This window comes from Stegastes partitus, unplaced genomic scaffold (genome assembly GCF_000690725.1).
Source record: "Stegastes partitus isolate 25-593 unplaced genomic scaffold, Stegastes_partitus-1.0.2 Scaffold348, whole genome shotgun sequence".
Lineage (NCBI taxonomy): Eukaryota > Metazoa > Chordata > Actinopteri > Pomacentridae > Stegastes > Stegastes partitus.
In genome coordinates, this window is record NW_007578079.1 from 468,506 (window position 1) to 484,827 (window position 16,322).

The 16,322-nt window shown below is 48.3% G+C and overlaps 1 protein-coding gene across 1 annotated transcript in view; it reads left to right on the plus strand.

The window, feature by feature from the left end:
- Positions 1-207: 207 nt before the first annotated feature.
- Positions 208-16,322, plus strand: part of prox1a (prospero homeobox 1a) — a 44,366-nt gene continuing 28,251 nt past the window's right edge. Inside the window, exons 1-8 of the mRNA XM_008284135.1 lie at positions 208-247; positions 3,449-3,864; positions 4,039-4,399; positions 4,514-4,650; positions 4,904-4,976; positions 5,013-5,346; positions 5,389-6,121; positions 10,915-11,022. Of these exons, the coding sequence (XP_008282357.1) occupies positions 3,514-3,864; positions 4,039-4,399; positions 4,514-4,650; positions 4,904-4,976; positions 5,013-5,346; positions 5,389-6,121; positions 10,915-11,022 (2,097 nt within the window). The 5' untranslated portion in view covers positions 208-247; positions 3,449-3,513. The remainder of the gene's footprint in view (positions 248-3,448; positions 3,865-4,038; positions 4,400-4,513; positions 4,651-4,903; positions 4,977-5,012; positions 5,347-5,388; positions 6,122-10,914; positions 11,023-16,322) is intronic.

Here is a 16,322-nt window from a genome sequence, read left to right on the forward strand (position 1 = left end):
CCATCCCGGGAGGAGAGCGGCGCACACGAGCAGCGTCTCTCTCTGCTTCTGTCTCTCATCTATGAGCTGCTCTCTCTCTCTGGCTCCCTCCCGCACATACGCTCACGCAAGCGCGCACGCACGCCCTGCATACGTCTCCACTTTGCCGTAGTAAACTACGGCATTGATCTGAACGGCGGGTGCGGGTCTGCCTCTTGTGTTCGCCTTTTCTTCGACGGAGCGACTTGGAGGAACGCTCGGCACACAAGTAAGTACAACACTTGTTTTGTCCTGCGCATCGCGTGGATTCGGTCTAAATTCACTTCACGGGTGATTCTCGTCACTCGTCCCGGGTCCAGACGGGTTGGCTCAGTCCTGGACTACTTGCCGTCAGTTTGTGCGCGTTGCCGTCCAGCTGCTCCAACTTGTGAGTCCAGTCACCGACACAAGTTGGTTTCAAGCTTCGCTCGCTGCAGAGTTTTTATCAACTTTTGATGGCAAGTCATTGAACAGAACCGAGTTCTAAAATCCTGATCTTCAGCAAACGGAGCGAGTCCAGCAGTGGAAGAAAAACACGAGTGGGTTTCTCTCTGCGTCCAGTTCCACTGCAAGAAGTAAACTTTAATTTAGCTGAAGGTGCTGGCAGCCTGCGGTCTGGTCTGACCTGAGCGACATGTCTGCGCGTAAAGCAGCGGCTCGGGTTGTGGTCCGTCCGGACCGCGGTGCTGTCCGCTCAGAGCGCCGGGCTGAGCCGCGGGCCACGGGCCACTTCCACAGCTTCCATTCACTCTAACAAATACTACACTACTACTAAATTTGCGTGCTCTCAGTGAAGCAACCCGAAGAAACAAAAAAGAATGAAGCTGTTACAAAACGTGAGGTTGAATAAATAAGGCTGAGCGCAGACGGTCAGTCCGGTCCGGTCCGGTCCGGTCCGGACGGTTGGAGCAGGTTTCAGCGCAGAGAACACGTCCTGCTGCTGCTGCCGGTGGAAAGGTTCCTCAGCAGAGACTTCCCATTTCACTTCTCCATTACTGGCCAGGTATTCCTGCTCTTCAAATTCAGATTAAAACTAAAGTTTCAGTTTTAATACAAATACCACACACACACCTACACACACACACACACACACACACACACTCACTCTCACATCTCCTTTCCACGCTCACCTCCAGCTCAGCCTCGTTGGAGCAGAAATGCAAAAGTTTGTCCGACTTCTTTTAAATTAATCGACACCAAAGCTGCTCGTTTATTTCTAAGTCTCAGTAGGTTTTGTTGAATAAATAAATAACTCATTCAATAAATAAATAAATAGATAAATAACTAAATAAATTAATATGTAGATAGATAAATAACTCATTAAATAAATAAATAGATAGATAAATAAATATGAAGATAGATAAATAACTAAATAAATAACGAAATAAATATGTAAATAGATACATAAATAACGAAATAAATAACTAAGGAGATAAATAACTAAATAACTAAATAAGTAAATAGATACATAGATAAATAACTAAATAAAAAAGTAAATAGATAAATAAATAAATAACTAAATATGTAGGTAGATAAATAACTAAATAAATAACAAAGTAAATAGATAAATAAGTGAATAATGATAATAATAATAATAATAATAATAATAATAATAATAATAATGGTGCTGTCAGCGCTGGCCGTGTTTCCGTCCTCTGCAGTTTTAAAGGTTTAATTAAAGGAGACATTTGCTGGTTTTCGGCTGAAACACCTTCAGACACAAATTTCAAGACAACAGTCATCGAGCTCTTTGGGCCTGAATCTGAACCGCTTGTCTCTCCCTGTGTGTGTGTGTGTGTGTGTGTGTGTGTGTGTGTGTGTAGAGTAATGCTGAGGAACCTATAATGCAAACACGGAGCGGTGTGTGTGTGTGTGTGTGTGTGTGAGTGTATCTGGGTCAGTGGCCGGCTCGGTGCTCGGCTCTGTTCTGCTCACTTCTCGTCTCCAACAGTGAAACTCATGGTAATATTCAAATGAATCGTTGTGCTTTGAAAGTCTGTGGTTCGCTCGTGCAGGTCCACAGCAGTGTCGGCTGTTGTGGACCAGCGCCAGAGCGGTTCAGAGTGTGTTGAGCAGTTTTGGCTTCCTTTGAATTCTGTTGTTCCACATTCACTTTACATATTCTGACGCTGGACTGATGAACTGCAAAACTGTTGTTAGAAGCAGCTTTAATTTGTGAAATATTTCCCTGGTCTGGAGCCTGAAATCACTTGCAAAACAGATGCAAACAGGGAAACGCTGCCCGCCTGGGTGTGTGTGGAGCTCACACACATCCACCTGTGTGACAGTGGCCCGGCTGGATATGTGCTGATGCTTTCTGGACGGTTTTAAAAGTCTTCCACCATTTAATTTGACACCTTAATTGAATTAGAAAAACAATGCTGGAACAGTTGAAGTCGCCCGTTAATCTGCCGTTTCCATGAATTAAATAAGCATTGCACTGATCCAGATTCATTTATTTTTGGCATGTATTTCAGTTAATCGGTTCTACGTGACTTTACTGGAGAGATAAAAGCAACACGTCACATGTGCAGGTAGCTGAAGCTCTGTCTCTATCTGTCTGCCATGTAGTGAACGAGGAGACAGAAAACAAAGGCAGTGGGAAGGCGCCCTGCACGGCTCCTGGTAAAGCCCCAGTGACAACGGGGAGAAGATAAACTTTCAGAAAAACTTTTTAACACCATCAAAATTCTCCTCTTTAGAAAATGTAAGATAAGAACCAATTTTATCTCAAATCACAAAGAGGTGAAAAGGAAGACAAACTCCCCGTTTCTGTCTTCACAGCGGAGTGAAATCCTCTGACAGCCACAGTCGATCCTTCACAGCTCCTCACAAGATGCAGAAATCAAGGTTAGCCCTCAGGGGGCCGCCAGGAAATGGGAAATGATTTTGGTTATTACAGGCAGGTGCTACTTCTCTGTGGGAATATCTCCTTGAACTATTTTAAAGAGTGTGTTGTTCTCTCAGCGGCTCCCTTGGCTTTTGGTCAAGAAATGTGCTACGAGTCCTTTTCTGTGTATTCTGCTGCGTGTGAGTCACCCTGAAATAAAACCGCTGCCTCTCACTGACACCACTGCTTTCTAAATATGTCATCATTGTATATTGTAATACTTTAAAAGGCAAAACACAAACTAAACAGGAGATTTTTACACGTATTTTACTTTCTTTTGTCTGTGTTGAAATGTATCTGCTGTAATAATATTCTGCCGTGACGTCTTTTAAAGCCAATGAGCTTCTAAAGTGAGATTTAAATCTTCTTGCCACAGCGGCTGTTTTTTCAGAATTAATGGGTAATAAATATAATTACCATCCAAAAAAAAACTAAAAAGTTATCCAGAAATTAGCCCAAAAATGACAAATTCCCGCAATCTAATTTTCCAAGTTGAAGTGTGAAATCACTGCAGCGTGTTTCCTGTGTTGCTGTGAACAGGTCACTCTTTCTGCTGCGAGCGTCTGCGAAGACCCCTGGTCATGTCTGCTTAGCTGTCCTGCGTGATGCCTGATCATGACAGCACCACCCTCCTAACCAGACAGACCAAGCGCCGACGTGTTGACATCGGGGTGAAAAGGACCGTGGGTAGCGCGATATTCAGCCGCGCCAGGGACTCCCTGCTCGACAGAATGAACCAATCGCACGGCCCCGACCAGGACGGAGACTGCTCACTGGTCAGTCACGGCCACGGAGGCACCAATAGTGATGGAGAGAAGTCCAACGTTCTGAGGAAGCTGCTCAAGAGGGCCAATTCGTACGAAGACGCCATCATGCCTTTCCCTGGCGCCACAATCATCTCCCAGCTGTTAAAAAACAACATGGGGAAGAACGGAGGCAGCGACTCGGGCTTCCAGGTATCACACACTCACAGGTTCAGCAACAGACAGCTGCCCTCAGTTCTGATGAGCAGCTCGTTAGTCCAGGAACCATTTAGAAGCCATTTCACTGAATCACTTTGTTTTCACTCCTCTGCAGCGCTCAGTCCTCCTTGGCTGGTTGTAATGATTGTTTGCTCTCCTCCATCACAGGGGAGTGGAGCTCTGTCCAGCGGAGGCTCGGAGATCCAGGCTGAGGACGCCTGCAGCAACTCCTCCCGGGACCGAGACAGCCCGTCCGACTGCCTCTCTCCTGGACCTCCTCTTGCTCCTCCACCTTCCTCCTCCTCCTTTGGGAGACCGCCGCCTCCTTCCAGCTCCCACGCTCCCTCTCAGCCCCTCTCTCTCTCCTCCTTCGACCTGGACCGACTGTCGGACGAACACCTTCGCGCCAAGCGGGCCCGAGTGGAGAACATCATCCGAGGCATGAGCCACTCCCCGCTGGTCCGGCCCAACGTCGGCGACCACGGCCAAGAGAGCAACCGCGAGAACGAGAACAGCAGCAACAACAGCAACAGCAGCAACGACCACAGAGGAGACGGCAACAACCACAACGTGAGCAGTCACAGCCGGAGCGACTGCCCGTCCTCCCTCCTGAGCTCTCCGGGCTCGCGGGCCGGCGTGGTCGGGGAGGTCTACAGGGAGAACAAGAGGAAGCAGCGCCTGCCCCAGCAGCAGCACAGCTTCACCCAGCTGGTGTGTTCGAGGCAGGAGCAGAGACAGGAGGAACGCCGGCAGCTCAAACTGCAGCTGGAGGACATGCAGGTCGGTGGCAGCCGCCAGTCACAGCATTTTGTCTTTTCTGATGGTATTTGCAGCTAAAATGCACCAAAAAATAAGCTGCAGCTTTTTAATATAATTGTACAATAATAAATGAACGTCCACCAAACAAGCTCATCGAAGGTGTTCTGACCCACCTCGTTGTTCCTGCATGGTGCCCCATGATATTTAACCAGTATTTATGGTGACCTTCTGGTTCTGAGGGGGTCTGCTTTAACATCGTCTCTCCTTCATTCAGAAACAGCTGCGCCAGCTTCAGGAGAAGTTCTACCAGATCTACGACTCCGAGACGGAGGAAGAGGAAGAGAACGGCGAGAACGGAGAGGCCGACCGAGGAGGAGAAAGAGAGGAGGACGGAAACCTGTCAGAGGACAGCATCCGCTCCGACGGCCTGGAGGAGAGGCACCGAGACCGAGGGCGGCACAGCCACGACGACCTGTCCGAGCTGGACCCGGGTCTGTTTCTGGACCGGGCCCGAGCCCTGCTCCGAGAACAGGCGCTGATAGACGGGGAGATGGAGGAGGACGTGGACAGCAGGGAGGAGGAGAGGAGCGGAGAAAGGGTGCTGAAGAGGAGAGGAGCAGCGGGAGGCGGAGGAAGGCAGCTAGCAGAGACTCTGAAGCAGGAGCTGAACTGTGCCGTATCGCAGGTGGTCGACACCGTCGTCAAGGGCTTCTCTTCGCCCAAGCAGGCCGTCGGCCACCACCACGGCTGCCACAGCAGCACGCCGGCTGCACCTTCCTCGTCCTCCAACTCGTCCTCCTCCTGTCCTCCTCCTTTCGGCCCCCTGCCCTCTCTCACCCCAGACTCACGCTTCGGCGGAGGCGCCCTGGCCCTCAGTCTGAACGGCGACGGCAGTCCCACCCCCAACTACCACTCCTCCAACCAGAGGCTGCACTGCTTTGGGGATGTGATTGTCCCGAGTCCGCTGGATTCATTCGGTGGTCTGAGCGGCCGACTGAGCGGTGTGCCGACGCCCAACGACCAAACGGAGGCGCTGCCGCTGGTAGTGCGCAAGAGCGGTGGAGGAGGTGGAGGAGAGAACCCAAACCCCTCTCTTCCTCCTCCTCCTCCTCCTCACCACCCCTCCCTCCACCCGTCCCCCCTCCCAGCCTCACTCGGGTTCAGCCCTCCATCTTTTCGCCACCCATTCCCCATTCCCCTCATGGGTTACCCCTTTCAGAGCCCGCTGGGGTCTCATGGGGGTGGAGCCGGCTACCCTCCAGGGCCCAAAGACCACCATCGGTCCTCCCCTGACTCCATGGACATAACCCGGGAAACTGTGAGCCTCCGAACCAAAATGGCATCCCTGGGAGGCGGCCATCTTGGTCACCATCACCACAGGCAGAGCTCCCCGAGCCAACACGGGTCAGAGGGTCTGTCGCTGTCCCTCATCAAGTCCGAGTGTGGAGACCTGCAGGACATGGCCGACATATCGCCATACTCAAGCAGCACCGTATCCTTGTCGGGTTTTCATGTGTGAGTGAGTGTGTTCGGATGTGTTTGAAAAACCCTCAGAACTTTTGGTTCAGGGTTTGGTTTGAGTCACACAGGTAGATCAGAAGGACGCCGTGTCCTGCCTCCAGACTACACACTAGTGAACCTGATTCTGAGACTCCGGTGCAGAAACCTGCTCCAAGCTTTTATCGAGCACGCTCAGACGTCTGATGGACAGCGGTCCCACGCTGCAGCGCACGAAGCAAATGGATGCCTCACTGGCAGAAAACTAGAAATTGGGGATGATGGTAAGAAGAGTTTAGCTGGCAGTTTGACATGTGTGCGTGTCTCATATAATTTGCTGTGAGTAGAAAAGGCTAAAACCACATGAAGTTCAAGATAAAACAATAAACTACTGCTCGGGTTAAACAACACTGGATGAACAGCGCTACTATTATCCTGAAGAACATCACTTGAACTTTTGCTCACACACGTAGAAGTTTCAGTGACTGCATTTCTGTCACCAGAGTCACACTTTCTGTGCAGTTAACTGCTGAGACATCTTGGAGGCAGCAGGAGGAGGCGACAGCCACACCAAGTCTTTAACATCAATTAATCTGCATTAATTGGTTCCTGGTCTAAGCCTCTTGTTTCCTCCGTAAGTGGGGAAGATGAAACGGGCGCGCCGGGTCTTGCAAGAGGGGGAAGATTAAACAGGTCGCATGCTGCTCTCTGAGGCTCTTTTAAGTCTGTGCAGCAGGTTGTGGTGTTTAAAGGCGCTGAGAAAGGCTACGAGCTGCTCTTCAACACACACCGTCTGAGACACTCTGCTGCTGCCGTTAGCTTCTCTTTCATCACACACACTTTGTACATAAACGCTCAAAGCAAATCATATTTCACTGTGTGTGTGTGTGTGTGTGTGTGTGTGTGTGTGTGTGTGTGTGTGTGTGTGTGTGGGGCAGGAGCTCGTACATAGGAGCTCAAAGCTAATCATATTTCAAAGAGCAGAGAGGAGCAGGCCGATGTTTGGCCTCATTGATGGAGCCTGTGAATGTGTGTGTTGCAGCAGGCTTGTGGACACACATGAAGACCAGAGTAACATCTAAATGTTCACTCTGGGTTCCTCTGTGTGAGTCCTAGCCTGGGGTTTTGGATCACTCCTACTCACTTTCATTGGCTGCCCTTCGCTCTCGGTTGCTCGGCAGCTGTGTGTGTTTTGTTTCCTTTTGCACAAACACACTCACGTGTGCACACACAATCACACGCTCCCTTTCATGGATGTGCACGTGGACAGGTGTTTGCAGGTAGCTGTTTATCTTTCGTTGCTAACCTTTCATATGGAGAGGGCTTCTCCTCGGCCGTGCACACTCTGACTCACACACGCACAAACATGCATGTTTGAAGAACAAAGCCAAAAGAAAAACCAGACTTTGAACCTGACAAATAGGAACTCCTTGCAGCTGTGATGATGATTTGATCACAGTGTCGTCTTCAAAGCCAATTTAGATGCTGCTTTAATTAAAAAAGAGAAATATTTGACACGTCTCTTGATCCCGCTGAGCCGTTTCAGTCCTAAACGCTGCGCCATTCATCTGAATGAAAGAAATCTTTGAAAGTGGACATTAGTATTTCAAAGATTGTGACCACCCTTCAAAAACACACAGCCTCTTTCTATTGTGGAAGTAAAACATCCCAGACTGCTGCTTCTTCTAAGATATTTAATTTTGCAGCTCACACTGATTGATTTTATTCACAAACATATCTGTTGATTCAGTTATTATAAATAACTTGTCAACAATGAAAACGGATTCTGATAATTCATCAGTCATAGTCACAGACAGAATATTATTCAGTAATTATCACAGCTGACTTCACCTTGTTCACCAGCTGCTGTGAGCGTTTGCTGCTTTGCTGTCGTCTCTGTCGTTTACTAGAACAGCACTTTGGTCAGAAACGGTTCTGATGGGCTCTGTGTCCATCCGCAGATCATCTGCTGACTGTTCGTTAGCTGTTAACAGGTTTGTTTGTGGAACACAATTATTCTGGGCCTGAGAATTACATCCTGAGCTGAAAGTCCATAAACACCATTCACAGTTGAATTGGTTCTACGGCTCTTATCCAGACTGGTTTCTCCAGACTGGTTTCTCCTGACTGGTACCTGCTCTCAGATGTACGTCTGCTGAATGAAACGGTAGAACTATAGCGGACGTCACACTCGACAAGGATCACACATTTATGCAGACACACCAGCTCGTCCTTGGTTCTGTATAAATCCATGCTCCACTATAGACTCTGCAACCAGCTAAAGCCGTCCTGGTTGTTTCTACAAGATATTTATTTTCACATTTGGAAAAGCTTTAAATGTTCTGGAAGCAGCAAAACGTAAACGTCATAAATACGTGGTCTTTGTCTCTAGACAGCATCAAAGCTAATGAGTGAAGAGCTTCAGCTTTCCTCAACCTGCAGACGCTGAACTTCTGTCTTTTCTGCTCCTCTGTCTATTGCAGTCATGTGTGACGTCGCCGTTAGCGCCACCTTCTTCTGCACAGCGAGTTTATTTCACATTTCTGTTTTAATGGACGCATCCCGAATTCACAGTTTCATTTATTACTTTTTTTTTTGGCGACATCACATCAGTTTGCTTTGAATGTGCTCAACAGTTTTATGGAAACACAAGCTGCTGTTTTTTCAAAAAGACGGACACAGCTGCTGTGTTTCTGCTCTCAGGCTAAAGATGTGTTTGAGCTCCTGGTTCTGGTTCTGGTTCTGGTACTGCACCGCGCACACCGTGTACGGTCCAACGGACACAACGGTGATCACGTCCAGGCGGCTTTAAACCGGCAAGAAAGAGGCGAGTTTTTAGTGTTTTCCATTGATTAGTGTTCACCTGAAAGGCCACACACACACACACACACACACACACACACACACACACACTCAGGTCTGTGTATCTTTAATCCTTTGTACAAAGCTGAGCAGATGTCCTCCATTCATTTATGAATTTATCCCCCCTCCCATCCACTCCCCCATTCACACACACACACACACACACACACACACACACACACACACACGGTAACAAGGTCAAGTTACAGCTGATACAGTGAGTCCAACACAAAACCTTCACAGATGTGCAAGAGGCCAAGCACACACACACAAACACACACACCTATACACGCACACACACACACACCTATACACACACACACACACACCTATACACGCACACACACACACCTATACACGCACACACACACACACCTATACACGCACACACACACACCAATAGAGGAGGAAGAAGAAAAAAGGAACATGAGCAGTTGCGTTGTTTATTCACCGACTCACTCTAGCTGCACACACACACACACACACACACACACACTCAGTCTTTATTCATCCTGATGTTGCTCCACACTGTTTACTCTGAGTCAGGTTTGTGTGCTTCAGCAGAACAGAACAAAACAGAGGAGGCAGCGAGCTGCACGCCTGCTTTAACGTGAGCTGCACACACACACGAATGATGACAGGTTGCCATGAATGTTAACGAAGTGATGGTGGCCTCATGGATCTGCTGCTAAATGAATGATGGATGAAGACGTAGGCCCAGAGAGCGCTGACATGTCCTGTGAGCAGGGTTTTAACACTGCCAGTGCATTTCAGGTGAACACAAATCATCTTCATAAAAATGACGAGTCACTTTACAAACTGAGGTCATGCGAGGTTCTAGTTCATTCAAACCCACTCCTCAGACTACATGTTTTGGCTCAGCAGCACTTCTGGAGATTCTGACCAGATTCTTAATCTAACACTAAATACAAGAACTGGAGTGAAAGGAAGTGAAAATGCAGATTCCTCCTCCTGACCTGAAGCGGCTGCTCTCTGCCTCCCTGATGGCTGATGCCACTCTCTGCCTCGTCCCTGCTTCCAGCCACACCGGGCTCCTGGGGTTTCTTCGTCTGTGTGTGTGTTTCTCTGTGTGCTAATTGACCTTGCAGGGGTCCCATTGATTGCCTCATCTTCTCTGATAGATTATAGGGCTGTTAATGTGGTGGGGAAATGGCAGCATGGAGGGCCACAGCTGTTGTCACACACACACACTTCTGGACACACACACACACACACACTCCGAGCGCCCCGTTGCAACCAGAACCTCCACAATTATCATCTCGTCTTGTTGTGACGGTGGGAGCTGCAGAGTCGGCGAGACGCAGGAGCTACGATAGCAGGTGCTGCTGTTTGCTTTGGGTGGAAAACCACGAGCGCTCTGCTCATTGCATCTGAATGTAGCGCTGCTCTATTAAATGGTGCTCGAGTTAAAAACAGGCCTCGTCTCTGAGACAGCAAAGACTTTAAAAACCTGAACTGTGACTGAGAGCTGCTCGGCCAGGTCACACATGAAGCCCGTCTGCAGGAGAACATATTCAGGCCAGACTCAGACAGCCACTGGACAAACCCTCACACACACACCACAGTGTGCTTTGCCATTTCATTCTGATGACACCGAGGACTGCACCTGTCTGGACATTATCATTCAGGTCCACATGCCACAAGGAGCTGGAGCGGTCGCTGACTGACTTGTGATAATAACAAAAGGTTGTATTTAGGTTGTCATCTGATCTGCTTTTCTTCCCGGTCCGGTCTAAATGTGGGACTCAGATGCCAAACAGGAACATAACAGACGTGTAATGGCTGCGATGGTTGTTGACAGGATCTCTGGCCAAACGTCCCTCAAAGGTAGAAATGAAGCTGGTCATGATGCAGACTGAGTGTATTCGTCACAAGGTTCTGGTTCCTTAACGTGTTACTACTCAGATCCAGGAGGGCTTGTCTCCAAACCACCTGAAGAAAGCCAAGCTGATGTTCTTCTACACCCGCTACCCTTCCTCCAACATGCTCAAGATGTACTTCTCTGACGTCAAGGTAGGACTCAGATCCTCTCATTTCCATTGACCTCTTTGATGAAGGTTGTCGTTGATATTGTGATTGCACGTCTGGTTGTTTCCTGTCCTGTCATATTCCAGTCCTTGTTTTTTCTACCCTGAATTATATTTATTTCACTAGAGAATCCAGGCGGTCTATTGCAGCAGGGCTGTAAGCAGCGACCGGTCTCTGTAAACGCCCCGTTTGCTTCTTCACTAAACACACAGCGAGCCGAGAAGCAGCAAACGAATGAGTAGAGTCGAGAGTCCAGCAAAGTGAAAGCACGCTGTTGTTTTTTTAACAAATAAGTCTTTAAATGACACGACCTGACATGATCCGGGTCTGACGGCACCAGAGCACATGAAGAGACAAACGGCTGAGTAGGAAAGCACAGAAAAGCTCCGGGTTGATTCTGTGTGAGGACGCAACGGAGACGAGAACCGTCCGTCTGTCCCTCTGTCCACATAAACCTGGACATCCAGTGGCATGGTCAGACACCATCAGGTGGACGAGCTGCTGCAGCTCAGGTGTGCAGCTTCATGTGAGGCTGAACTTTAGACGTGGCGACAGTTTGGTTTGTGTTGTTATTGTTTCCTCAGCTCTCTCCAACTTTCACCGTCTCATCTGTCTGCAATGCGTGTGTGTGTGTGTGTGTGTGTGTGTGTGTGTGTGTGAGACCCTACAGGGCAGATGGGAGCTGCAGTCTGTCACATCTTTGTAGCATAATTAGAGTTTCTGGCCTTAATCGGCTCGCGGTTCGAGGGGGGTTAGAACGCCCACTTTCCCTTCTCTCTCTCTCTCTCTCTCACACACACACACACACACACTCTGATGCTTTCACTCTCGCTAACATGAAATGAGAAGCAGGACTTTTCTATAAACACAGATGCAGGAACAGTTTTCAGAGTGGGAGCTTTCCCTGACGTATGAAGACGTGACGTAGAAATGACCAAAAAGAAAAGAGACGAGGAAACGAGGGGATGAATGGCAAGAGGAGGACAAGAGGAGCAGATGAGAGTGTGAGCTTAGGTGTTGGACCGTTGGTAGAAAGTGACGGAGGGAGCAGAGAGGGGAGGGAACAACACGACAACAGATTAAAGACAAGGGTGCTGATTGTTTAGTGTTTACAGGCTGCTGCTGCTGCTGCTGCTGCGGGGTTTGTAAAGCGGCATACGGCTCCTCGACAGATTCAGGACGCTGTATTCAAATGAGCAGCAACACACGCACACACACACACACACACCAGCTGCCCTTTGGCTCATATCTGTGGTGACCACTTCCTCGTGGCAGTGCCACATCCTCATAGGCTGCCATGGCAACAAGGGTCGCCGGGACACCGGGTTGCTAGGCAAACACAAGGTTGCTAAGCCTACCTGCCTGCCAGTGAGCGAGATCTGATTTGTCATTAACTAGGAGTCCACTAAGTGATCAGCTCGTATAGAAAACAGAGAGTTTTGTCAACCAGGCCTCCGTATTCTCCATCCTCCGTAAAAACCAGCCTGAATGAAATTGTAATTTAAGCGGCGTTGCTTTGAAAACTTTTTTCAGGTGAGCAGCTGACACAGAAAATACTGAAAATGTCGACTGTTAAATCAGAAATCTTGGCCGTAACATGTCAGTGTGGGGCTTCATCTGCTGGAGGACATCAAAAGCCACACGAGTGCTGAAGCTGCAGTAAACCAGCGACAGACTTCAGCCTCGTAGATAACCAAGGCTTTCTGTGTTTCCTCAAGACGTGTGGCTGAAATACTCTGGACACAGCTTTACAGCGTTTAAGCAGAGCCACAGGTGAGCTGGTGTGCTCGAGCTACGTCATCAGGAACGTCATAGATTGGTATGTAGCGTTACATCCGAGCTGCTTCAGACATGAAGGAGCTGTTTTCATGTCTAACTTCGATACCAGAAGATTTGCTTTTAAGAGATTAATCAAAGACAAAAGAGGAACTGTGGTCGTTTCTCCGCTGCATTAAACGTCCTGTCATCATGGACTGAATACAAACATGCAGACTGCAGACGAGCAGCGAGGCTGGAAGGATGGTAAAACCACATTTCTAAATCTGCAGACGACCAGTGACTAACTCAGAGCTGTGCTCACGTTCACTGAGCTGTAGAGTCTTTTAGAACGGAGGGAAGGAAAAACAATGCAAAACTGTTGTGTGCTGACATTGATAATAATCTATAATCAGCTCAAAGTATGATTTCAGTTGTCTGAGTAATATGCTTAACATGCCTTGTGGCCAAACCCAGGCAGGCTTTGGGTTTAATTTGGAAAATGAATGAATTCAAACTAATGAGTTAATGCAGAGGCTCAGTCCATGAGTTTATCTTTAAGAGATATTAGCTTTTAGAATTAATCTGGTCTCCAATCTGTGGCTTCATCTTCAAACTGATATTCAATTAATCTCTCCAATCTCGACCAACGTGGATTTAGATTAGAGATGTTTGCAGATGGACAGTTTCGTCTAAGCGATTGTTGGAATGCAGACGTCTTTCTGGCTCAGCTGGGCGGTGGCAGCTCAGCGTCAGGCTCTGCTTTTGTAGGCAAACATGAGCGTTGCTCTCAGCCCCTTTCACCAGTTTCCTGGCATCTTATTTTCAGCGCGATAATGCTCCAGATTTCAGTCTCACATAAACTTTATCGATCCCTACCAGGGAAACCACACGCTGCAGGATACAGATGAGGCTGGAAGAAGCAGGACAAGAACTACAAAAGCACCGTAAAGCTAAAGAGCTGTATCATCATGGGCGCCCCTACGGCTCACCTGGTTGAGCGGGCGACCCATGAACAGGGGCTGTTGTTCCCCGGCGCGGCGTTCGTGAGTTCGATTCCCGCTCACGACAGTTTGCTGCAGGTCTCTCCCCGTTCTTCTCACTCTCTCACTGTCCTGACTAATAAAGGCAGAAACCCCAGAAAGATAATCTTAAAAAAAGCCTATATTATCAGGGCGCATAGAGACAGCAGAGCAGCGTACATGTGGGTACGTCACGTATGTGTTAGACAGTGAATCTACGCGTGGCTATGGCGCGGTGACAAGGTGAGTTCACACACGTGTGACTTTGGGTTTGGCAGGAAGATAATGTCAGATAGATAGATGTTGTTTTCATCCTGTTCATTTGATGCTTCATATCGCTGAGAGTGGGACTGCCTTCAAACCAACGACACTGATGGGTTTTAATAGTTTGTAGACAACAATGGAGCTCTATGGTGAAGACCAGCCGACACGCTCCTCAGTGGGAGCTGCTGACAATAAGACGCACTCATCCACAGACTCTCCTTTAAGAAAGTGTGGTTTCTTGTTATTCATATTTTATGCAAATAAATGTTTTTAGTGAAATGTAATTTTAATTGAGCCGTAATCCCAGTTAATCCAACGTATGCATCAGTGGGAGGAGCCCTGCAGATATTACTGTGCTTAATAAAAGCATGAATCTTGGTTAATCCTGTTTGTGATGAGGGAGGCTGTTCTTTTCAAGGCTTTGCTAACGTGTGTGTGTGTGTGTGTGTGTGTCTGTCTACGTGTGTGTCCTGTTTCATTGTCTCATCGCATTCATTACCCTCATCATTACCATATTTCCAAAATCCGGGTCAGTGTCTCTTTCTCTTTTCCTTTCTCTCACCCTCTCCCGCTCCGACTCCCCCGGCCGACTCACCCCTCCTTCACGGGGAACAATAAGTAGCATGTGTTGGAAGGATCAGGCAGATCCACTGTAAGGGAATTAGGAGCCTGAATGGCTTCCCCTAATTGGACTTGAATGGACTTTGTCTATGGGAAAGCAGTTCTTAAAGATGAGCCTCTGTCAGTGTGGGAAGTGGGTTGAGCTGACAACTGCTCGGTGCAGAGCAGGCACGCACACACGGCATCCTCACGGCGTCGTCAAACCTCTCGCCTTCTGACCACACAATCATATATGTTAGCACGAGACGCCGAGGTCGCCGTCGCCTCGTCTTGAGAGAGTCGCTGAGAGTAATTAAGACCTCGTTAAGACCGGAGGAGGATTAATTAGATGCTTGGCGGCTCAGGGAGCTCCTTCTAACTCACATACTCTCACTCGCAAGTTCCCTGCCAGCCGAGTTTTTTTTAAACACTCTCAGCGACACATTTATCAGCCCTCAAGACTCGCCTTGAGAGGCTGAAGTGACGTCTCCATGCCTCAGCAGGAATCAATTAGCGACGAGCCCACCTCTCAGCCGTCCTGTCAATTAGCTACACAATGAGTCACAGCCAATTTGGCGACATCAGGATGTGAACCAGCAACAGCTTGTTGACTAATTTAACTTTTGTCATTTGACAAAAGTGTTTAAATCTTTCCCAAGATGGTGTAGGTTCATGTGAAGGCAGCAGTGCAGCTATGTCACGCCAAACACTCAGCTCATCTACATCCAGAGGAAACGATCCTTTATCCAGTAACCATATAAAAATACAAATCCTGTTTAGACTCTGTGTGGGTACGAAGCAGGTGTAAACTGCTTCATGCCAACATCCTGCAGCTCCTGCAGTGTGTGTCTGCTATCTAGTAAAGCACGAGTGACCTAAAACATCATTTGAAAAAGTTCCTACAGCAGCTTTTCCTCCAGGATCCACAGGAAACCTTCAGCGTTACAACTCGTAGCTTTCTGTCGATGGTGCACATTCGCTCTGTCCTCTGTGAAATGTGCCGAGCTACGACGAATCTGGTTGAAGTGGGCAGATTCTTAAAGGATGTGTGTGTTTGCCCTTCACTGTGGCCTGGGGGGCTGACAGCAGCCAGCATCAGGGAAGGAGAGGGAGTCAGCCACCCTGACACCTCCTCTGACACGCTCTCTTTGCCCCTTTTGGTTGTAAACAGAAAATGGCATTCCTCAAACTCAGCGTTTTGCCCCCCTAGCCCCCATTCTCTTTCTGCCTTTTGTCTCTCCACTCTTGTGTGGGTTTTTTCGGTTTCTGCTGATTGTGATGAGCTGGACGGGACAGCGGCTGGTGGACGACTGGCTGGTTGTGTGTGAAGATCATGAGGTGGAGAAACACACTTGGTGTATTTCAGGATGACTAACACTCTGCATGTTCACACAGAGACACGCACAGACTAAACTGGATGATATCGTTCTGTTATGAGCAGAATGACATCGCTTTCAGGAAACTATTTGTGTCTGTTCATATTTATGTTCTTCTCATTTGCAAACGCAGTCTAATTAGCTGTTAAAACGCCTCACTGACAATAAGCAGATAATTCTGGTGCTGCAGCTAAATGGTGTGGCCCAGAAAGCATCGTGATCGTAAGCCGACATCAAAGATCACCTGGAAAACCCTTTTGAAACTGAA